Here is a 25,940-nt window from a genome sequence, read left to right on the forward strand (position 1 = left end):
GAGCAGATATCTTTTACACTGGTATTCTTTACACATGGACTTTAACTTTGCAGCTCTCTAATTCAATGAAGCAGGGATGTGTAGAAAACCATCAATTCAATAATTATTTATAGAAAAAATAATAAAATAATATAGCATCTAGCATACAGTATAATCACAATCCTGAATCAGATCCATAATAAATCAATAATGTTTAGAGGGTTTACAAAAATCACATTAACTTCATGACGATTATGCAGGGGTAAAATGTCTGTACAATACATGCAGTGCATAGACTAAAACACACCTTTAATTTTTTGTGCTCTTTTTCGTTTAATTTTTTTTCATATTACATTTGTAGAATTGTTGGCATTCTTCCGGTCCATTTATGGCTCGCGTAGATTCTGGAATCCTCCCACTATCGACTCCAGCCAATCAGATTTCAGAACAGTCTTTCACTAATGCCCACTTTTTGGGTTTCGCACAGCATAGGTGGCGCGATGTGCTTATGGAGCCAACACGCCATTAACTCAAGAAGAAGAAAGATGGAAGAGCCCTCCTGTTGCTAAGAGACTGTTGTTGTTGTTGTAGCAGCAGCATGTGAAGCTACAAGCCACTTTATTTCTATTTGAACTGACAACACATCCAGAAACAATGGTGAGCACAAATCAAATATTTATGAAACTATTTCGTCTGTTTTTTGCCGCAGACTATACTATAAAGTAGATCGCTAGTCAAATTAAAGTTTATTTGGTTACTGAACATGGATTGCTGCTCCAAAGAAAACAAATTGAAATCATCTGAAAAGAAGCAGGGCAATTTTAACATGCAGTGAAGAAGAGCGATTAAATAGTGTGTACATAGTTCTTTTGACCCAATTGATTTACAGTATACTTATAGTGGCGCACACACACACACACACACACACACACACACACACACACACAAAAGCAATGTAACTATGTATTTGCACTGACAAAACAAATTGTTATAATATGCATCTAATCATATTCCATCATGTTTTACACACACATGGAATATTAGCTGTGTGTTCTAGGGTTACATTTACCCCCTCTATGTGTTCATTATTACCTTACCCGTGCTAACCACAACTGTGTTAATATTCCAGCCACCGAAGAAAAAAGCATCCACCAAGTCCTCAAAGGGCAAAACTCCAACAGTAGTGGACGGCGTGCCCACTGAGGAGATGTCTAAAGAGCAGGTGTGATTTACTCCACAATTCTGCAGTAGAAATCATGTGTACAGAGTCAGTCAGCACTACAGGAGCCCTCCAGCCAGACCACTGTGCCCCCCCCCCCCCCACACTAAAATATTACCCTTGACCAAATTGTTATATATTTCCATGTTTTATGTGGTTAAACAGACACAATATGTGATTCCATTACTGTAAACAATGAATAAAATGGTAAACTCTGGTTTAGGTTCAAACTTAACATTTATATTAACTTTTGACCATTTATGGTTAAATTCCATAGATATGTGGCTCCATCTGTAAATTTTAAAATTTGACCCATTTTCAATTGTGAAAAATTGAATATGGCATCAAGTTAGTTATTCTTGAACAAAAAAACAAAGATCTGAAGTACAAATCGGGTTGAAACTAGAAATGTACCTTTTATTTATTCACATAAACTCAATAATGTCAAAAACGTGACTTTTGAGAGTGCAAAAATACACTTTTAATAAAAATAAGTAACACATGTAGCTCTTCAGTTTGTGAAATACGTATATCTAGTTTATGGATTTCAGAAATGTACACATTCAAAGCTCTAGAATTCATCATTAGGGGTCTGAAACACCAAAAGTGCTGAAACGCCACTGTATTTGTACTGATTTTAGTCTTATTTGTTTCTGCTCTAAAAGTTCTTTTGGGTTTTAGAGACTGTAAACTGCAGAACACACATCCATCTGACACAAGGTGGCCTTTATTTATTGTCATTCATTTGGACTTGACTATATGGCTCCACCATGAATTTACGAGTGTTTTTTGTTAGCTGGAGGAGCACATTGTCCGTCTGCGAGAGGAGCTCGACAGAGAACGAGAGGAGCGCAACTATTTTCAGCTGGAGAGAGACAAAATCCACACGTTCTGGGAGATCACCAAAAGACATCTTGAAGAGAAGAAGTGTGAGCTGAGGAACAGAGAGCGTGAGACGGAAGAGGCAGAGGAGCGCCACCAAGTGGAGATTAAGGTGTTCACAAAGTCACACTGTGATGTCACAGTTCTTTGCCTTGATTCTTGTGAATGTGAAATTTAAGGTGATGCTGATGTGTTTGTCATTCAGGTCTATAAGCAGAAGGTGAAGCACCTGCTGTATGAGCAGCAGAACAGTGTGTCAGAGCTGAAGGCAGAAGGAGTGATCAGCTGTAAACTGCAGCAGAAGGAACACGCTGAACTCGAGAACCAGCTGCACAAGAACATACGCTGCTTGAAAGTGGACTTGAAAGAGCAGGAACTGTCCAATGAGAATGTGCTTAAGAACCTTCAGCTGGTGTGTGCAAGATTAATTATTATTAAACTTCTAATGTACATCACACATACCTTTTGTGCTAATAAACATAATGGTCTTCCAACAGAAAAACGACGAGGAAATGACTCATCTAAGAAATGATTTTGCCAGACAAGTCAGAGGTAAAGTCGATCTCTTTATAGATTGAATTTACAAAGTTTGGGTAGAATATGACATTTTTGCAGATTTAAGTTACACTTACACTTTTTAAAAAAATATTTAAAGTAGGGGCCTGGGTAGCTCAGCGAGTAAAGACGCTGACTACCGCACCTGGAGTCGCGAGTTCGAATCCAGGGTGTACTGAGTGACTCCAGTCACTCCAGTCACGGTTGCTAGAGAGGGTAGAGTCACATGCGGTAACCTCCTCATTGTTGCTATAATGTGGTTCTCTCTCTCTGTGGGGCACATGGTGAGTTGTGCGTGGATGGGGCGGAGAATAGCGTGAAGCCTCCACATGCGCTATGTCTCTGTGGTAACACGCTCAACAAGCCATGTGATAAGATGCGTGGATTGACAGTCTCAGACGTGTAGGTAACTGAGATCCGTCCTCCGTCACCCGCTTTGAGGCAAGTCCCGAATTGGGAAGAAAAGGGGAGAAATTCTAAAAAAAAAAAAAAAAAAAAAAAAAGATTGAAAGTAATTTTTCTCCCAAAAATGTTGTCTTAATTTACTCACCCTCATGATCTTGACGTCTCATGAGTGCTATGAGAGAATGTTTTCAGTTAGTTAGCTCATTTAGTTGGTGCTAAAAACAATACAAGTGTTCGCAAGAACACGCATGCCACTGTGAGCGAGCCTCTCGAATGCACTTGTGAACATGCAAATGAATTTCAATTGACTTATTTTGGGCATGTTTCTCAACAAAAAATATATTTTATGCCTTCAGAAGACTTGGAATATGACACATGTGTTGCATGGAATACTTTTATGACACTTTTGGGTCCTTTTTTAATTAACACTATCAACTGCCATTGTATTGGAAAGACCAACACGATTTTCATTGAAATATTTCCTTTGGTGTTTCAAGTAACAAAGAAAATCATACAGGTTTGGAATGAAATTGTGACTGTATGTGTGGGTGAACTGTTCCTTTATCTATTTGTATTTCATTTGTTTCAATATTGTTTCTTCACCAAAACAATTAGATTAAAAAAGGGAGAAAGCCAGACATTTAATGAAAGGAATATTCTGTGTGTAAAACAAGTTAAACTCAATCATATTTGGTTTTTTTACATGTCCCTAGTTTATTAAAAAAACAAAAATTGTTTTTACAGTGAGGTACTTACTGTGAATGGGGCCAATCCGTAAACTTTAAAATACTCACTGTTTCAAAAGTATAGCCACAATACTTGAACAATATGTGTGCTAACATGATCTTAGTGTGATAAAATCATTTACTAACAGTTTATTTATAGTTATAGCCAGTTTTACAACTTCATTGTCATTATGAGCCAAGTTTGTTGTCTCTAGGACTTATGTTTTTGCTGCACATATTCTTTTAGGGCAAAAAAAAAAACATAGCATCAATCATCAGGGTCCAAGCACATGTGACCAGGACATGGCCAAAATAATTAAACTGCACACAATAGATGCTGTGGACACAGCTGTTTTGTGAAAAATGTCTTCACACAGTTGCAAAATTAGAATTTTATTAGATCAACAACAGAATAGATTTAGGATTGCTGGACAACAGCACATTAAAGGAGCAAAAAGCTAAGTCAAAGAGGATTTTCAAGGATTTTTTGTATTGGCGCTCCATCTAGTTGACAAAATCGGAAATACATCCTTGATTTACCATGTATAAATTAGATTTTAAATTGTTCGACAATTAAATCAGGATAAACTGAACTTGAGAAACAGATTTCATAGATTTTCATTTCAGACTTCATTTGTTGGATAGCTGTTGCTATTTTTACTGCACAGATATAGCAATAACTTAAAGTCAGAGGATTTAATTGAATTTTTTTAACTTGCTGCTCTATCTAGTGGACAAACTCAGTAGTACACCCTTCATCTGAAAATTACAGTTGAAATAAATAATATTTTTATTTTCTGTTGATAAGAGGAAATTGATTAAATTTAGCACATGTCCTCAGACTTTCCTGGTGTGTATATGTTTTAAGTTTTGTCATATTTTGACCTTGTGCACACAAATGAAGGCATAGTAGTATTTACAGTTCAAACCAAAATAAATAATTGTCTTATATCTTCGAAACAATTTGACTAATCAAAAATAAGATTTTTTTTTTTTTGTCAGGATGGTCCCTAGATGATATGTGCAATATTTCGAACAAATTGGACAAATGGACATTGAGGTGTTTGCAAAAGTATGTTTTTCCGAAAATCCAAAATGGTGGAACATTTTTAGGGGTGGAAATACATTCTTATTCTAGCCCTTATAGATAAGAAGTTATTAGCAGTAATGCAAATTAGCTCATTAATAGCACCACCTTGTGGACGATTTTCACAAAATTAAGTATACAGCCTAATGTTGGCGACCTGTAAGTGCACCGGAAATTTTGTAATGATTGGCCACTTACCCTGTAAGTGGTTGTATCATGCTAAAATCATGTTACCGTGTACTATCTTGTGGATACACTTTAAAAACTGTTAGTATTTTAATGCTTATTAACTGGCTAAATTTTAATTAATCAAGGGCCTAGTAAAAGTTAATATTTTTGTGTGTGTTAATCAACATTACGCTACAAATCGATTGAGCTTAACTTGTACTGAACCCACAATATTCTTTTAATTAAATTGCCTATAAAATATGTAGTTAAATATAATTTTTTTTTAGCAATGAAGGCCTGATTTAATAAACGACAATAAATATTGTCACAGAAATCGGGACCAAATATGAGAAAAGGATGCAAAAACTGCGTGAAGAGGAAGAACTGAGACGCAAAACAGAGATTCACGAGATTGAGGAACGAAAGGACAGTCACATTAACACGCTGATGAAGAACCATGAGAAAGCTTTCAGAGACATGAGAAACTATTTCAATGACATCATCAAAAAGAATCTGGACCTCATTACTTTACTCAAGGTATGATCAAAACATTGAAACACTGAATCCACTATATTTCTTATTTTTATCTCTTTAGATGCTGAGTGTGTGTCATAGAACTGATTTTACTCACTTTATGCTTTCTGTCAGCTTTGCATCCTCACAATGATTATATTTAGGGATGCACTGATGTATTGGCCGCCGATATTTATATTTATCTGCCAATTACTGACCAAATTAAAACCATCGGCAAATAGGTTAAAGCATGAAAATAACAATTTGAAAAACGATGGTCCATTTATAATTCATTATCATTAGACTTTGTAAAAATAATGATAGCCACATAATGTAGAAGGGCTGACACTCCAAAGAACATGTAATATTTAAGATTAATTATTTCTCGTTCTCACATTAATGAGGAAATACGTGACACTTGTGACTGAGGGTCCCCCCACCCTCTTTTAATCATAGATTTGGATTCGCTCATGGATCGATCAATAAATGAGCCATCTCTAGGATATGGATCTATTTGTGTTTTTCCTTCTGACCATCCGGCCAGATTACTAATATAAGGTTCAGTGTTGAAACCCAGATTATTGCGAAACATCGGCGACTTATTTCCTGTCCCATAATGTCACCCTTTTAATAATACTACGAACACTCTTCCGATCAACACGGTTCATGCAGAACAATAATGCAGATCAATTCCTATTTTGGACAATTATTGTATTTTTCCATAGGACAATTCTGTCCCCTTCTTATTCACACCAGAATAAGGATAACCTTTAAACTGCTGCAGCGGTGATGAGGTTAAACCTCCTTCCTATTTATAATAGGGCAACATTTTCTCTATGAAGAGGCTCCTGCATGCAGATTTATTAACAATATCGAGCTAAATTAAATGACGTCCTCTTCAATCTCTCATCAGACAAGTTAATACTTGATAATAAATCAGTCTTACCTGTCTGGAGAGATCCCGGACTAGCCCCCAGGTTTGTTGGATAATTTTGTCATGCAATGTATTTATTTATTATTCTTCATCTGCAATCCCCGTCTCGATGGGGCTCAGCTGAGGGAAGAAAGAAATGATACAGTGACCCGAGCTATCAAATCTTTCTTCCACGTTTAATTGTGCAGCCCACCAATATATGGTCCAGCAAAACAACATTCCACTAGACCCACCAATGAAATAGTTATTTACCCTATATGGGGGTAACATATATGTTTGAGCTACGTGTGATACGTGAGAGTACAGAAACAGGAAATACATTCCTATAGACACATCCTCTTGCAGAACAGGGAACAACTGCAACTGTGTTTTGTGATGACACACAAAACAAACACCAACAAGAGAAGTTTAAAAGAGGCCTTTATTATTCCACAGTAACGTTACTTTTAAAAGTAACTTGTTTTTCATTTTATTTAGGCCACTGTGGTTGTCAAGGAATGTTTAGTTCATTGTTGTAATTTGTTAAAATGTATAAAAATAAAGTAAAAAAAAATAAATAGAAAGTAACTTGTTAGAATATGGTGTTACTATTGTGTTACTCCTTAAAAAAGTAACTTAATTAAAAAGTTGTTTTTTATGGTAAGTAAAGCGTCACTTTACTTTTGCGTAACTTTTTTCTTACAGCCACTTTCTCTTCTGCTATGCTATGCATTCCATAGAAATAAGCCTTGCATTGCATACAAGAGACATTACAGGTCATGCTTGCTACTGTACGCTCATATCAAAACAACATAGTAAATAAACAGATATTTAGAAAGTAGGCCTTCACGTCATATTTATAATAAAGACTCAATAACAGGAATATACATGATTTATTTTTCCTTCAACATGGCAGCCAAAATAAATAATGAAGAATAACCTAAAGCAGCAAAGTGAAAACACTTGAACATGCATTATATATGTCATCATGTGCTGTGCCAATCGACAATGTCAGAGTCAACTTAAGATGTTCTTCAGAAGTCAGTATAAAATTAAGTGGGGAATGCCAGCCTAACATGTGAGTTGATCCACGGTGGGAACAGACACTACAACTTCAAAGACACTTGTTGATACTACTTGAATGGAATCATTTTTAATACTACCAAAATGTCATAAAAATGGATTGTTTCATGAATCAAACTACTTATTTATTATAAATAAAGAATTTAGAATATTTTTTTAAATTAAGACATTTTCTCTGCATACATAATCGATGTAGAACTTTGCTCGGAGCCACTGATCAAGATTCAGCTTTTCTCATCCCATTCTCCTAGTTATGGGGAGCTGTAACAGTAGTTTGGCTAAAATATTGCTAAATAGAGAAATGCGCATGTGCGTTAGCGAGTTGATTGACAGGCGATGTCTGTATCTAAAAGGTGATACAGATCTAAATCTATCTAAAATGAAAGGCGGTACTTCCATTTTACATCCATTTACATCCCCTAAGTTTCACACTTTTATACCTGATTTCTCACAATACAGGGACAGTAGAGGTGTACAAAAGCAACAAGTTTCTTTATTTAAAGTAACTCAGATATTATGGTCTAAAATAAAAAATATTGCGTTAGAATACTTGTTACTCGAAAAAGGTAATCTGATTACGTAACACACATTATTTGTATCGGGTTACCCCCTACTGTAACGATTGTGTGGAAGGAGGGGAAGGCAGACGGGAGGTGTGGATCCAAAAGCGGTCTTTATTTGAAATAACACAAACACTGGGGAAAATAAAAGGTCCACGATGGGAAAAGGAAACTAAAATGCTGGATAACATACAGGAGGAGTGCGGACAGCGACCATACACGAAGGGTAGGGAAATCCTCGAACGGGCTGAGAGCTGGGAACAAGAGCAGCAGGGAGAGAGGTTACCACAGAACATGTAACGTCAACGATCGACAGCGGAAGGGGAAAACAACGGGGTTTAAATGGACAGACACGGTGATAACAAAATGACGAACAGGTGCGGACAATAACACGCAGACAGGGCCGGAAACGACGGGAAGAAGGGAAGTGTAGTTTTCACAGAGACAGTGAAACACGGGCGGACAACAAGGAAGACATGACAGGAAGCGTGAACGGTAAAACAGAAAACACGGGCGGACAACCAGGGAGCGTGACATGGAAAGTGACTAGTGACGGGTGAAACAGAAAACACGGGGCGGACAACACGAAACACGGTGCAGACGACGCGAAACATGGTGCAGATGACGCGAAACATAGTGCAGGTGACACGAAACATGGTGCAGGTGACACGAAACCGTGACATAATCCCCCCTCAAAAAGACCGGATTCCAGATGGTCCTAAAATAAACAACAAAAACCATAACAATGACTGAAGAACCCAGGAGAGAGGGGGTAGACTAGGGAGAAAACAGACAGACCAGGGGGAAAACAAGGGGCATAGAAACAGACCATGGGGGTACAAAGGGCAGGCGGGCAGACCAGGAAGGCCGAGAGGGCAGGCAGGCAGACCAGGGATGCCGAGAGGGCAGGTAAGCAGTCTATGGGGGTGTGAGAAGGGGACCGGGTCAGGTGGCCTGGGGGGCGTCCATCGGGTAGGGACAGGTTTAGGAGGCCAGGGAGGAGGCCACAGGACAGAGGCCGGATTAGATGGCCTGGGAGCTGACCACTTGGCAAGGACCGGTTCAGGGGACCTGGGAGGTGGCCACAGGACATGGACAGTTCGAATAGGCCATCGGACAGGGACAGGTCCAGGGGGCCTGGGAGACAGCCTCAGGACAGGGACAGGTCCAGGAGGCCTGGGAGGCAGCCTCAGGACAGGGACCGTTCCCGGGGGCGAAGCTGTGAGGGGCTCTGGAGACGAAGCTGAGGGAGGCTCTGACGGCTCAGGAGGCGGAGCTGAGGGAGGCTCTTGAGGCTCAGGAGGCGGAGCTGAGGGAGGCTCTGGGGCCTCAGGAGGCGGAGCTGAGGGAGGCTCTTGAGGCTCAGGAGGCGGAGCCATGGGAGGCTCAGGAGGCAGAGCCGAGGAAGGTGGCGCCGTAGGAGGCTCTAGAGGCGAAGCTCTGGAAGGCACTGGAGGCGGAGGCCTGGAAGGCTCAGGAGGTGGAGCCGAGGGAGGCTCAGGAGGTGGAGCCGAGGAAGGCTCAGGAGGTGGAGCCATAGGAGGCTCTGGAGGTGGAGCCGTAGGGAGCTCGGGGAGAAGAGCCGTAGGATGTTCGAGAGGCGGAGCCCTAGAAAGCTCTGGAGTCTCTGGGTGCAGAGCCGTAGGAGGCTCGGGAGGCAGAGCCGTAGGAGGCTCTGGAGGTGGAGCCATAGGAGGCTCGGGGAGAAGGGCCGTGGAAGACTCGAGAGGCTCTGGAGGCGGAGCCCTGGAAGGCTCGAGAGGCGGAGCTCTGGAAGGCTTGAGGGGCGGAGCCCCAGAAGACTCGAGTGACTTGAGGGGCGGAGCTCTGGGAGGCTCGAGATGCTTGAGGGGCGGAGCCCTGGGAGGCTTGAGAGGAGGAGCCCTGGGAGGCTCGGGAGGCGGAGCTCTGGGAAGCTCGAGAGGAGCCCTGGAAGACGCGGTCGGCGGGGCTCTGGAAAGCTCGGGAGGCTCGGAAGGCGGAGCTCTGGAAAGCTCGGGAGGCGGAGCTCTGGAAAGCTCGGGAGGCTCGGAAGGTGGAGCTCTGGAAAGCTCGGGAGGCGGAGCTCTGGAAAGCTCGGGAGGCGTTGGCGCTTGGACGGTCATGGCTACAGACGCTGGCTCAGGGACGGTCGAGGCTACAGGCGCTGGCTCAGGGACGGTCGAGGCTACAGGCTCTGGCTCAGGGACGGTTGAGGCTATCGGCACTGGCTCACTGACGTCTGAGGCTACAGGCATGGGCTGGTTGACCGTGGTATGCGCGAGCTTGGGTTCGCTGGACGCTGGGGGCCGAGCCACGGGGCGTTCTGGGGACGGAGCTGCGGTAGACGGAGGCTGGAGAGCAGAGACCCTTCCTTTTCTCCTCTTCCTCCGGGCGGATGAGGCTGACAACGCTGGAACGCTGGCCGTGGTTGGAGTGGGCACAGGCTTACTGACCGTGGCTGGAGTGGGCACAGGCTCGCTGACCGTGGCAGGCGTGGGCTCTGGCTCGCAGACCGGGGCAGGCGTGGGCTCTGGGGCAGGAGTGACAGGGAGCCCAGAGGTGAGAGCCGGGATCGAGAGAGGAGGTTCCCCGGCAGCGAATTCCTCCACGACGAGACTTATTCCTGCCAGGTGTAGTCTCCAATCTCCGGCAGATCATCACCCTGGTGTGTAGGTACACCAATCCTGTAGACGGTCTTCAGGAGGTTGTCATCCCAACCGGTGTAGCCGGCCATGCAGGCGAAAAAGTGGGAGAACTCCTGGATGTTTAGCTCCATATGCGTCAGTCCCACGAAGAAAGCCGCTGGATCCATTGTGGTCGATCGTTCTGTAACGATTGTGTGGAAGGAGGGGAAGGCAGACGGGAGGTGTGGATCCAAAAGCGGTCTTTATTTGAAATAACACAAACACTGGGGAAAATAAAAGGTCCACGATGGGAAAAGGAAACTAAAATGCTGGATAACATACAGGAGGAGTGCGGACAGCGACCATACACGAAGGGTAGGGAAATCCTCGAACGGCTGAGAGCTGGGAACAAGAGCAGCAGGGAGAGAGGTTACCACAGAACATGTAACGTCAACGATCGACAGCGGAAGGGGAAAACAACGGGGTTTAAATGGACAGACACGGTGATAACAAAATGACGAACAGGTGCGGACAATAACACGCAGACAGGGCCGGAAACGACGGGAAGAAGGGAAGTGTAGTTTTCACAGAGACAGTGAAACACGGGCGGACAACAAGGAAGACATGACAGGGAGCGTGAACGGTAAAACAGAAAACACGGGTGGACAACCAGGGAGCGTGACATGGAAAGTGACTAGTGACGGGTGAAACAGAAAACACGGGGCGGACAACACGAAACACGGTGCAGACGACGCGAAACATGGTGCAGATGACGCGAAACAAAGTGCAGGTGACACGAAACATGGTGCGGGTGACACGAAACCGTGACACCTACACTGGCTACGAGTATATTCCAAATGGACTCCCGAAGTCAGCTACTCTTTTTATAATGTCTGGATTAATGCCTAGATAATATAACACAAGGTAATGTGGTACAAATACATGTGGAATAATGCACATTAAGAATAACATTGTACAGAAACAAATATGATGCATATATTAAAAATTATTTATAAGAAAACATTGGCTCAAGGTCTTTTCTTTATTGAAATTATTGCAATACTTTGTTATATTATACTTAAGAACAATAAAATATAATTGCTAATAGGTCTAATAATTGAATCAGCAATTAGGAAAAGTGCAGGGAGTAGATCCCGTTTGGAGATGAGCAGGAACATTTGACTCGCATGAAGGACATGGATATCCAGATTGTTAAAGTTTTTTTTTTTTCAGCAGACAAAGTTGTGTAGTTGTTTGTATCTGTATACAAACAAAATGTTCCTAATTGTTTGAATAAATAAAACAGACTACTACTGAGAAAAAGAACGAATAAAAAAATCTGAATATTTTTTTTTTTTTCATAATAAAATAATAAATAGTAATAATAATAATAATATTAGCATCAGCACAAACAAAATTATCATTACATCGACAGCTGTGACCCTTGACTTTGAATTATTTACAGAATTTGGCCCTTGGTGAAAACTAATTGGGGAACCCTGCTGTACATGATGAGGTAAAACCATCCAAACTCTTTGAAAACAGCAAACATTAACTTCTGAGACTTTGGTATAGTATCCATTAATGCTGCCCAATTTATTGAGTTTAGTTTGATATCGAAATAAGGTCTTGCACGATTACAAAATCTTGAAATGCTGCTTTTAAAAATAGACTGCAGTCAGCTCTGCAGTTAGAGCTTCAGTAAGGAATATGTAAGCAAGCGGTGCTCACTAGCAGTCTAGACGTCATTTTCCATTATCCATTACACCACTATAGAATTTAATAGGATGTTTTGTTCCTTTGTTAACTTTTTATTTTTGATTGATGTGGTTGACATTTCCGTGGAATTGCACAACATGTTTGCATAATATGAATATGAGATGTTCTATGATATACAGTACAAACATGTAAAATGTGAGTTATTTTGTTTTGAACTGCAATACAGAAATGAAAAAATGCTTTAGAAGTATAAAGCCAAAGACTTATTTCCATTGTGATCCTCAATGCAATTATAAAGATGAGGGCATAGGTGCATATACAATACAAACCGTAGATAATGACTAAATATTAAAACCAAATTTCATCAAAAGTCAACATTTAATTACAAAAAAGCCATATTTTAATAGCTATTTTTAAACTTCTCTCAGCCTTTATATATTTTAGAGACTCTGTTAATTTATTCCAAACAATTGCACTTGTATATAAAAAGGTGTTCCCTTTACAAAAAGCTATGATGCTGCGCTTTTGCTAAGCGCTATGGGGAACAATCCTAGTTGTGACCAAGCTGAAATAATGTGTGTAACACGTCAATGAACATTGACCAGAATTTATAGCCTCGGCTGATGTAATCATTAGATGCACCTGTGGCCAGGCTATAAATGGATATGTCACCAGGTGTCGTCAGAAACTCTTTTTTTCAGAGCGATTCTGTTTCTGTGTGTTTTACAAACCCTGTCAAAACTTTCTTTCCTCTGTTAGGAGTTAGAATTGGTTAGGCAGTGAACCTTTCTCTTTTCTCTTCTGTTTAGAAAATATTCTATATATATATTTCTAAAAAAAAAGAAAAAAAGAGAGTGACTGAAAGCCGCAAACGATGCGCGTTCCCCTGTTCTTGCTCTATAGCTGAAGAGGACACGCATCAGTTTGTTTGGGGGTAAGAGCACGCTGCTCTCGCGTTGCAGCAGGGCGGGTGAGAGCACTGCGATTTGCTTTAACAGGCAAAGTGCTTCGCGCTCGCCTCGCTTGCTTCTGGGAGTCAGCACTCACGAAAAAAAAAAAGATCGTTCGTGGGGCTCTTGCATGGATTTGGCTGAGGAGCAAGAGACCGGTTGATCCCTTTCTCTCGCTCTATCCCCAAACCCAACTGGTCCTTCACATGATCTCGAAGCGCGTTCTGATTCTTCTTCGGATCATGAGGAGGATCTCGATTCCCTTCCCGCCTCCGAGCTTTCCGTCCACGATAAAAAATCTACAGAGGAATTGCTCAATGTTGTTACTCGTGTGGTTGCCAGATTGGACTGGCCACGTGAAAAAGAGACCCCCAAACCCTCCAATTTAGGGGATAGATTTTATCTTCCAGTCTAAGAAAGGGAACGCCTCATGAGTCCCTTCCCTTCTTTGATAACCTTCATGAAGAGCTTTTTCGCTCATGGAGGAACCCCTAAAAATAAATATATATATATTTTCTTCCCATGTTCACATACCCTTGACGTCATTATATTAGACTATTGTGGGTGCTGAGGCACGGGGGTATTCAGTGATGCCGCTGGTCGGAGAGACTTGCTGGGCTCGGCATCGTTACTTAAGAAGCCCTCTCTCCTCTCAAAGCCTTGTAGGACAACCTCCACTTTAGTGGGAAGGGCTTTTCAAGCAGCAGGTCAGGCTGGTGCTGCTCTGCACACTATGCTGTTTTACAGGCGTACCAGGCTGACCTCCTGGACGACCTGAGTGTGGGTTCTGCGCTTGACGAGCAAGTCTCAGACCTCGGTGCTGTCTGAAGGGAGGCTCAAAAGCAAAGCGTGGCGAGTCGTGCTCCTCCTCCCAGGGATTGGGGACAGTCTCGCCACCCTCGCCAGCCCCGAAGCAAGACCTCAGGACTCTAATTTCTAGTAAGAGAAAACCCTGATGCTCTTGCGCCTAGATTAGGGGGTAACTCCCCTCGGGACGGGGCGCGTGCTTCACTTCACCCCTCCCGGTACCCCCTCGAAGCCCCTCCATTCCCGCCACCTCTTGGTGTTTCGGGTTGCAGAGGCTCCCGTCAAAATTGGGTTTTTTCGCTGTTCCTGCATTTTATTCAGGACACGAAACACTTGACAACCCCTCAACAGGAAGTGTTAAAATATAATACCCATCTCAGAGATCCTCGCAGTGTGGAAACTTCTGCCAGATATATTCTTTTCTGTGGGTCTTATAAGGGCATCAGAATTTAATTCACTCGCCGCTTTTCCGTGTTTCAACGCCGTGTTCTCACTACCGTAAACCGGATTTCTTTTTTATGTAAAAAAATAAATAACTAAATCTCCTGGTTAAAGGGGCCATGGTATGTGTTCCCCTTCCAGAGAGAGAGTTAGGTTATTACACTAAATACTTCCCGTTACCCATGGAGGGTGAGGGGTGGCGTCTGGCTTAGATCTTAAAGTTTGAACTGCCCGTGGGTGTTCAAGTCCAAGATGATGCCGGTCAAGACGGTCGTGTCTCAAGCCCTACAACTCATTTGACTGGTCACCATCGATCTTATGACGCACTTCTATACTTCATTTAGAACTTCTGCCACAACATGGAAAGTTCCTGAGGTTCGCTTCCGGGGGTGAAGTCTTCCAGTGTCAGGTTCTTTCACTCGGCCTAGCCCTTTTTACCCGCACGTTCACAATGCATGATGTAGCACTGGCTCCTTGTGACTCCGGGGCATCTGCATTCTGAAGTATGTAGACGACTGGCTGATCCTAGCGCAGTTCCAGGAACTGTCAGTTCAGCACAGGGACATCATCTTAGCTCATCTGTTTCTCTGGGGTTGAGGCTCAACGCCAAATGAGGTTCACAGGGTTTTCTCCCTCGGGGGGGGGGGGGGGCTGATCGTAGTAACGCACACATAGCACAAATGCACCTGCATGCGTTTCCTTCTACTAAAGTTCATATTACAGATCCAGGTAACTGCCAGTTTGCTTCAGTCCTGGATTTTCTGTAGAAAGAACTGTCAGCGGGCACTTGCCTCGCCACTGCCAGGTTCTATGTGGCCACTGCGGTTTGCCACGGCTTGGTGGGCGGGGTGCCCTCAAAGAGGCATCCTCATTATTGCCCGGGCCTACGAGGCACAGTCAAGCGTCACCAGTAGGTTTTAGGGCACACTCTACCAGAGGGCTCTCCTCCTCTAAAACCTTGGCTAGAGGTCTCCCTCTGCAGCAAGTTTGTGATGTGGCAGGTTGTCCTCTCTGCACACATTCATTACATTTTTATAGTTTGGATGTTCTGCCACTCCGGGCTCTTATGCCCTTGAGTCGACATCTCAAGCTCATGTCTGGACAAGTTTGTGATGCGGCAGGCTGGTCCTCTCCGCTCACATTCATCAGTTTTTATGACAAGTTTGTGTTGCGATAGGGTTCTCTTCGCACACATTCATCGAACTTTATGGGTTAGATGCTTTGCTACTCCAGACTCTTATGTCCTTGAGTCGACATCTCAGCCCATGCCTAAACAAGTTTGTGATGCGGCAGGTTGTCCTCTCTGCACACATTCATTGGACTTTTTTAGTTTGGATGTTCTGCATTCCGGGCTCTTATGCCCTTGAGTCGACATCTCAGCTCATGCCTGAACAAGTTTGTGATGCGGCAGGCTGGTCCTCTCCGCACACATTCATAAAAATATTATGGTTTAGATGTTTATGCTACTCCGGGCTCTTATGCCCTTGAGTCGACATCTCAAGCTCATGTCTGAGATCTCTCGCGTTTTTGTGAGTACACTGCATGACCGTAGGGGTCTAGACAGCCCCCAGTGCGGCGCCGTGGGTATTTCGTTCCCCATAGCGCTTAGCAAAAGCGCAGCATCATAGTGAAGCTTTTTGTAAAGGGAACGTCTCGGGTTCCCTGAAAAAAGTGGAACGAGATGCTGCGCTTCTTTGCCGCACTGGGACGTCCCAGGACTGCTCTTCAAAAAGAAGTATCTGATGCCTGGCCGCAGGTGCATCTAATGATTACATCAGCAGAGGCTATAAATTCCAGTCAATGTTCATTGACGTGTTACACACATTATTTCAGCTCGGTCACAACTAGGATTGTTCCCCATAGCGCTTAGCAAAAGCGCAGCATCTCGTTCCGATTTTTTCACATGTAACCCGAGACATTTTTCCCCATTAGAATTTTGAACCTACATGGATAGATATTTGTGTTAATACCCCTTGTGTCATAATTATATTGATCTTTAACCAGGTTGAAGTAGTTGACCAAATACCTTGGAACCAAATTATTTAAAATGTTATGGGTAAAACCCAATTTTATTAACAACACAATTTTTTCAACTGGCAAAAAACCAAGATCCTAAAAATGTTTTATATCCAGATGCGTACGGGGGTGAGGTAAGCATTTTGGTTTGAGCTTTCTGTAATTTACCTTTTGTATGCTGAGGAGTGCAGCTATATAAAATGAAGCAGCATAATCAAAATGAGGCTGTACCAATGCAACAGCTAACAATTTGAAAGTCTGAAAATCTAATTTTATCCTATTACATATTTGTTTAGAGCATTTACTGCCATAACCTCCCCAGTTAATTTATTATCAATTTGACATCCTAAATAATTTGTATAATACATTTATAATTTAATAAATTATGTTTTAGATACTATTAATGCATCAGCAACCTTAACCAAGCATTTTTCTTCAGCTTGTCTCGAGAGCTAAATAAGATGGCTTCAGTTTTACCCAGGTGTAAGTAAAGTTTGTTGTCCAAAAACCATGCCTTTTGTGACTCTATGCTCATTCTGTCCTCAAGGTGCCTTATTCTCCTGTGAAACAATAATTGCTGAATCATCCACATAAAAAGGAAAAGCTCCTCTGAACAGGCTGCTTTTAAATCATTTATATATATATAAAAAAGTAATTGACCTAAAACACTCCCCTGAGGAACTCTGCAAGTAATATGTAGTGAGTTAGAAAGTATGCACTCATATCATCTCTATTTACAAGATAAGACTTAATCCACTCAATAGCTTTATCATTAAAGCCTGTATCTTTTAGTTTAAAAAGCAGAATGGCATGATCAGTATCAAAAGCCTTCTGAAAATCTAACATAACCATCCCTCGCAGTTTACCTTTGTCAACCTCCTTCCTAATCATATCAGTCAAATACAGCAGATATGTTTCAGTGGAATGTAAACTTCTAAAACCAGACTGTAACTCATACAAAATATTATGATTAATAATGTATTTTTCAATCTGTTCATAGATAAATCTTTCCATCACCTTTGGCCATACACATAAAATAGAATGTTCTATAATTAGTACCATCTAACTTATTACCTTTCTTATGGCACAATTCCTAAGACATTTAGCAGGAATATTATCCATACTTGTTGCTTTATAACGTTTAAGTTCACTTAGATTTTTAAACACATCGCTCTTGCTAACTTTATTTAACATAAAAGTGTCTTGCAAAATGCCACATTGATCATAGAACGACTGAACTTGTTTCTCATTATATTTACCTGGCTGTGCAGGAAGCGGTTTAACTAGTTGATCAGCAATAATTGTAAAATATTTATACAAATATTCTGCTACCTCCTTATGATTTGATACTAATTTCCCTTCAACATTAAGATTTATTTTTTGCATTCTTGGTATATCCTAATTTCTTTAATGTCTTCCACTGCTTTTGTGGCTCCTGCTTATTCTCCACAATTTTGTCTTTGAAAAAAATATTTTTAGCTTCAGTTATCATATTTCTAACCTAATTTCTCCTACATTTATACATCTACATCTACATTTACTGTAAAAATCTAGAATCATCCATTTGAAACCTTATTAAAACCATAATGTCTTGCCTTAATTAACTTCAGTATATCATCTGTAATCCAAGGCTCTGTTCTTTAATTCATATATTTTTGAAAAGTTGCCACTTTATCTAAAACTTGACCAAAAGTACATTTAAAACAATCCCATGCTTTGTCAACATCTTCCACCTGATCACACAACACCAGACATCTTTTAAATAATTTATTAAGTGATCTCATTGTTATGGTATTATGCCACTTAAATCTATTTCTCTGCACCTTTCTAGTTAAATATATTAAACAATGATTGCTAATACTACACTCCAAAACCCCACTATTGCATATTATATCTTATTATACATTATCTGGGACTAAAATTACATCAATAATCATTTGTGTTTTTCGAGTTATTCTGGTTTGTTCTGTAATAATCTGTTTCAAAGCAAATAATTGACAAAATGCCTTCAAAGATTTATACATTGCAGAGTCTTTTTTTAAAAATTTTTTAATGTCTGTGTAACATTATAAAATTGGAAAGGAGGCAGCGGAAACCGGCTGAACAGTCAAAATAAGGTTTTGTGGAAACTTAATAGACACAAACATAAAAACACATGGCAGCTGCGTGTGACTCACTCTCTCTCTCTCTCTCTCTCTCTCTCTCTCTCTCTCTCACGCTCTCTCTCTCTCTCTCTCTTTGTGTGATGTGCAGTGTTGTTTTTGCGCCAAACATACCTTTTGGAATTATGGTCAAAAAGTTCAACCTTGGTTTCATCAGACCATAACACATTTTCCCATGTGCTTTTGGGAGACTTGATGTTTGTTTTTGCAAACTTCAGCGGGGCTTGGATGTTTTGCTTTGTAAGAAAAGGCTTCCATCTTGCCACCCTACCCCATAGCCCATTCATATGAAGAATACAGGAGATTGTTGTCACATGTAGCACACAGCCAGTACTTGCCAGAAATTCCTGCAGTTCCTTTAATGTTGCTGTAGGCCTCTTGGAAGCCTCCCTGACCTGTTTTCTTCTTGTCTTTTCATCAATTTTGGAAGGACGTCCAGTTTTAATAAGGAAGCCATATTTTCTCCACTTGATGATGTCTGTCTTCACTGTGTTCCATGGTATATCTAATGCTTTGGAAATTCTTTTGTACCCTTCTCCTGACTGATATCTTTCAACAATGAGATCCCTCTGATGCTTTGGAAGCTCTCTGCAGACCATGGCTTTTGCTCTGAGATGCAACTAAGAAAATGTCAGGAAAATCCTTCTTCTTCTTTAGTGTTTAATGGCGGTTGGAAAACCAGTTTAATGGTGCATTACCACCACCAACTGGACTGGAGTGTGGAACGAGAGATTAGGCAGGAAATAAATAAAATAAAAACAAAAAAAAAAAAATATAAAAAAGAAACAAAAAAAACAAAAATTAAATTAAATTATTTTATCTAAATCAGTTTCTTTAAGAAACTTAATTATATGACAATATATCTGGCCTGCTGTTTTCCCCAAGAGACCTGACAATGAGATGCCTTCCGAAGTGACTGAAAGAGTTTGGTGCAATCCACCCAAAACTTGTGAAATTTGCATTCCCTCTTGATCTACACTGAAGGAGAACATGTTCAACTGTTTCTGGTTGGTTATAACATATACATTTCCCAGTTGGGCGCTTGCCTATTTTATATAACGAAAGGTTGAGACCTGTATGTCCTATTCTCAGACGAGTGATTACATTTTCTTCCCTACGTTTCCAGCCCACCGTCCTCCCAGCACCAACATGTCTCTGTACATTATATAGATGCCTTCCAGTTTCACTATTGTCCCAATGCTCCTGACATACTGACTGTGCATATGTCCTGATAAATGTCTGTTGTGGCAAAAAATTATCAACCAACCATTATCACTGCGTAAGAGACACTCTGAACTCAAACAGTCTTTTAAAATGATTTATTCTTGCAAGAAGGACCCGGTCATTACACAGGAGTTAATCTGTGCCGTGAGTGGGACCCAGAGGGGAGGGCTGACTTGTATTTTATACTCTTTTATCCCAAGGTTTCTCAACAAAAGCAGATCCTCCCCCTCTGCATCCCTCGGACACAGAGGCATTCCCCTGCAATGACTATTACTGATCAATGAGTATCAACATTTCTACAACAATTCCCCGCTTTTTATCATTCAGATTACTCAATCACAATAATAAAATATAAGACACATTTTAAGTCATACCATCACACTTACACTCTTCATCTCTGATTTTCGCATAAATGATCACTCTCTTAAACATTTATGAAATAACTTTTGGAAAAATAAAAAGCTTAGGCTGTTTTTTGTGGGAATAGTCCCCTAAGTATTAGCAAGCAAGTAAAGACTTTATCTGAAGCCGGGCTAAATGAGTAAACATTGTTACTGCAGGTCTGACATAAAATCAGACCCTCAGACACTTCAGTATAAACAAGAAATAGTGTAAAGATTAAGTAGGAAAAAACACATCAATTTAACACTTTGGTTATGTCAGCAGGCTGTAAAAAAAAAAATACAAAGAATACAGTATAATAAAATCCCTCATTTCAAACCCTCTCCTTGTACGTCATCTCGTAACATGGATGACAGCTGCGTACAACCCTCTTTACATATCAAAACATTCTCAGAAAGAAAAGACATACCTCATTTTAACACATTTCACAGTAGCTCTCGCTACTTGTATCATCATATTTGTGTTCATCATCCTCTGGATATACTGTCATTTTTACCATTTGAACAGACACCCCTGCTTTAACCAGTCTCTGTACCGAGCTGGAAACACACGTTATGATGCATGGTAAACAACAATATTAACAGTCCTACCACTGCAATTGGTAACACAGTTTGAATCAGCCAATACCCCCATCCTCCCCAGAGATTCATAAACCAAGTAACCCATGTACTTTCAATATGTTCTGGCTCCTGTACGGCTTTTCTCATGTGTTCAATTACATTCGTGATGTTGTCACTGTAATCTGGAATATTGAAACAACAAGACATTCCCAACATTTTGCAAACTCCCCCTTTCTCTTCAGTTAACATATCAAGAACCAACCTGTTTTGAATCTCTTAACTGTTTCATTTCATCATTTATCATTGTCAAAGCATTTTCTGTGCTATTAGCTATTGCTAATACTGTCCATGCTAGCCCATTTATCTTATTAATTGTTACCGTTGTACCCACCCCTAAGAACAATGACCACCCCACATTTGCTGCATAGTGCTTTGGTAAAAACCCAAGGCAAAATTTCAACATTTCTTTTTTCCCTTGCCACCCCAGGTGCCTTGTTTGACAAATACACAGATGTACCCACATTCATCAAAGCTTGATAACAACACCCTGACTATTTCTTTGGCATCCGATGAAATGCCCTGTTGCCACACACCCACACTGCTGCAGGTGAAGTTTCATGTGGCTTGCTGAATGGGCATGTGAAGTTGACTTCTTTGTCGTTGATGACGGCTGTACAATTGTCCGCTGTTCTGTCCTTCACGTTGATTCTGACCATGCAGTCAGACATCCTGCTTTAATTCTTTTCAGTTCGTACCTTTACACGATGATTACTGCTTGTGACCACACGATGGGGTTCACTCTGCACACAGGCCGTGTTATCCTGTGAGGTTGGCCTTGCTCTTCCACTGATAGTGGTACTTGGTGTTCAGACTTGACTTCTGCGTTTATTGACATTCACTCGGAACAATCTTTTCCTGTTGCTGATTCTCCTGCGATGTGCACGGAACTTTCCTGCAATGGTTGGCATGAACCCACGTAGCTCTATCTGCGACCTTCACTGGCATGCGAGTCGTTAGTAGCACTTGGAATGGTGCCAGCCACCTTTTCGCCTTCCAGCTCTTTCTCCTCGGGTCATGAATCACAACAAAATCGCCAGGCCTGATTTAATGCAGGAGGGTTTCAGCAACTTTCACCTGAACACAAACATTGGACAACAGAGAAGACATTTTTTTGCAATAATTCAACATGTCATTCTCATAAAGATCTGTTGATGGCAGCCTTTGTCTACCCCTTTCTATTCCCATGAATGGTGGTCTACCAAAGAGTATTTCAAATGGACTTAAATTTGTTTTGACTCTTTTTCTCATTATGGTGTACATCAACACAATTGGGAGTGCTTTAACCCATGTGAGCCCAGTTTCCTCACAGCACTTAGCCAATTTGTTCTTGATTGTTTGATTCTCCCTCTCAATAGTGCCTCCACTGGCGGCGTGGTAACTGCAGTGTGTTCTCATGTCAATTCCCAAAAACTGATCCACCTGCTTTATTGCTTCATTGACAAAGAGTGTCCCATTGTCCGAGCTGATTTTCCTTGGAATTCCCATCTCGGAACAATCTCGGTTAAAAGAGCCTTCGCTACTGCTGCCGAGTCTTGTTTCGACGTTGGGAAGGCCTCAACCCATTTGGACCACATGTCAACCAGGCGGTATTTCTGTTCCCCACAAGAGGATAACTCGATGAAATCCATCATCGGATACTCAAAAGGACCCCCTGATGGTGGTTGAGATACTATAGGTGTTTTTATCCCTCTTGCCACATTATGTGTGTTACAAATGACACATCTTTTGCAAAAATTTTTAACAAACCACAATTCTTTAATTTGTGCAACCATCCCCTCTTTTGATACATGGTCTAACCCATGTATCAACTTTCCATAATGAGGAAAGAAGTGTTTGGGTAAACAAAGCATGCCATCACAGCTCATCCACACATTCTCCTTAGAGCTACAGCCAGCTGCCTTCCATCGGGTTTTCTCCTTGCCTGTGGAAAAAGTTTGCATGCTCTATAAACAAGAAATGTTGAGGTTATTGTCAGATATCAAAGCACATGTAGTCTCTTTGTCTCCATCGCTGCCGCGGCCTTCGCTGCCGTGTCTGCTCATGCGTTTCCTGTTGAGACTGAACTGTTATCATTAGTGTGCGCTGCGCATTTGCAAATCGCGACCTTGTCTGGTAAAAGAATGGCCTCCAAAAACTCAGACACAAGAGATACATTTAATATTGGACGACCATCTGACTTCAAAAATGCTTCCATAGAGCACCAAAATCGTGTGTTACCCCAAAGGCATAACGCATTTGTTTGCCATAAGTTTACATGCTTCTGTTAAAGCAACCAGTTCAGCTGCCTGAGCTGAATAATTTGATGGCAGTTTGCCAGCTGTCACGACCTCAAATTCAGTGGTTATCGCGTAACCAACCTTTATTCTTTCCTGTTTGTGGATCTCTGGAAGCCGACCCATCCACAAAGAGGATATTGTCACAATTGTCTAATGGCACGTCTAATAGATCTGGATGCGGTGTGCACACCTGTTGAAGCGCTGACAGACAACAGTGAGGTCCCTCGCCATCCTCCTCTGTGGGGAGGAGTGTGGCAGGGATTCACACTTGTGCATCTTTTAACAGTTATGTTTGGTATGTCCAATAAAATTGTGTGGTACCTCAGCCATCGGGCTGTAGATAAATGTACGTTCTCTGCTCTTGCAAAATCATGGAGACTGCGTGTGGAACCATCAAAGTTAAATCAGAATACCCCACAAATTCCCTGGATGCCAGTACTGCCAGTTCAGCAGCCGCCACAGCCCTCAAACAGTATGGTAAACCTGCTGCTACTGCATCAAGTTTGGTTGAGAAATATGCCACAGGTCGCAGTCTGTCACCATTAGTCTGCAAAAGAACAGGAGTCATAAACCCATTTTTCTCATCAGTCATCTGAACAAACGGTTTGTTTACATCCAGCAGACCCAAAGTGGGAGCCAGAGCCATTTACTCTTTCATATTAGCAAATGCCTCTTCGGCTTCGCTTGTCCAAACAAGCTTGTCACATGACCTCAGCCCTTTCCCTGTCATCAGGGCTCGCAAAGGCTGTTCAAGAATGGCATAATTAGGAATAAATGTACGACAATAAGTACACATTCCTAAAAAAAAATGGCACTAATTGTTTTTTTGTAATTGGTTTTGGCACATCTTTTATGGCCTGTACACATTTGTCACAGATGGATTTACTGTTTGGTCTGATAACATTTCCCACAAACGTTATTTCCTGTTTCACAAACTGCAATTTTGCTTCATCATATGCACAGATTTGTCTTCACAATGTCTTAGCTTCATCTTTAGTTAATGAGGTTTTTAGGTCTACATGTTTGATTTTGAGTGTTCCTTTGGCCAGAATATCCACCTGCACATTTCCCTCCACACCAACATGAGCAGGAACCCAAAGGAAGCATGTGGATAAACCCTTTAGCTCCATCTTGTACAATATAAGGAATATGTCATTGATGATATTTGATCTAAATGATGATTTGCCAGATTTAATAGTCATAAGCGCAGACAAGCTATCAGATGCATTAACAGTATTATTTGTTTCCCTCTCGTCTATCCACTGCAGGGCCAGTAATATTGCAGTCAATTCTGTGGTATACACTGACACATGATCTGATATTCTTTTCTTAATATATGACACACTTGCTGGGATATAAACTGCTGCACCTGCATGCCCTGTATCAGGATCTTTGGAGCCATCTGTGAATATAAACACGGAATCTGAAAAATGCAAATCAAAATAATTCTGTACTATGCTGCATTCTGGAAGTTGCTTTGACGTATCCTTCAATTTCTGCTGTATGTTTAGGTCTACACTTGTTGTTGGGAATAACCATGGAGTAATGGAAGACTGAGACACTGTAGGGCTGTAATCTAATTGTCGTAATCCTATGACTTCTGCCTTTGCATCACCAATCCACCCAAAACTTGTGAAATTTTTCTCATTGTGTTCCCAGCAATCTATTAAGAGACTCTTGGCAGGATGAGAATCACATTGCCCCTGGAGATTAACCCAGTAAGCCAGCATTAACTTTACTCGCCTGATCCATAACGACATTTCTCCCATTTCCAGCTGCATTGCTGATACTGGAGATGTTCTGAATGATCCACTGCATATTCTCAAGGCCTGAGCTTGTAATACATCCAATTTCTTATGGTTTGATTCTGCTGCTGACATGTACGCTACACATCCATAGTCAAAAACGGATCTCATGAGTGCCCAGTATATATTTTGTAGAGCTGCTCTACTTGCTCCCCACTCTTGTCCTGACAGACAACGTAGTATATTGATGACCTTTTTACATTTGTTCTTAACTTTGTCTAAATGAGTATTCCATGTGAGCTTCTCATCAAACCAAACCCCAAGAAATCTAACTGTTTTGACTTTCTCAAGTGGTTGTTCATATAACTTCATGGAAATAGGACTTTATGCCCCCTTGAGAAACAAATCACCTGTGTTTTTGCTACAGATAATTTGAATTCCCATTAATTTGCCCATTTTTCCACATCAACTGTTGCAGCTTGCATTTTCTTACTGACGTGCAAAACATTGCGGCCTCTTACCCACAGAGCCCCATCATCTGCGTACAAAGATTTCCCTATGCTTTGTTCAGCCTGAGAGAAGATGTCATTTATCATTATGTTGAATAACAGCTGGCTACACACACTACCTTGCGGAGTCCCATTCTCCACCTTATATACATCGGAGTATTCTGCGCCTACTCTTACTTGGATTTCCCTGTCAAATAAAAAGTTCATAACCCAATTATATGTTCTACCACCAATACCCAATGAAATAAGTAACCCTTCTTTCAAGAGCATATCATATGCTTTTTCTACATCAAAGAATAGAGCTATCAATACTTCTTTGTTGGTCTGTGCTTTCCTGATGTCTGATTCTAATCACAATACTGAGTGCATTGTAT

General features: G+C 41.3%; 1 protein-coding gene across 1 annotated transcript in view; it reads left to right on the forward strand.

Annotated features, from left to right (window-relative positions):
• Nucleotides 1–314: 314 nt before the first annotated feature.
• Nucleotides 315–25,940, forward strand: part of gas8 (growth arrest-specific 8) — a 32,827-nt gene continuing 7,201 nt past the window's right edge. The window contains exons 1-6 of the mRNA XM_052152751.1: nt 315–636; nt 1,109–1,201; nt 1,995–2,192; nt 2,286–2,492; nt 2,578–2,632; nt 5,352–5,557. Coding sequence (XP_052008711.1) covers nt 634–636; nt 1,109–1,201; nt 1,995–2,192; nt 2,286–2,492; nt 2,578–2,632; nt 5,352–5,557 — 762 coding nt within the window. The 5' untranslated portion in view covers nt 315–633. The remainder of the gene's footprint in view (nt 637–1,108; nt 1,202–1,994; nt 2,193–2,285; nt 2,493–2,577; nt 2,633–5,351; nt 5,558–25,940) is intronic.

This window comes from Xyrauchen texanus, chromosome 21, assembly GCF_025860055.1.
Source record: "Xyrauchen texanus isolate HMW12.3.18 chromosome 21, RBS_HiC_50CHRs, whole genome shotgun sequence".
In the NCBI taxonomy this organism is placed as follows: Eukaryota; Metazoa; Chordata; class Actinopteri; order Cypriniformes; family Catostomidae; genus Xyrauchen; species Xyrauchen texanus.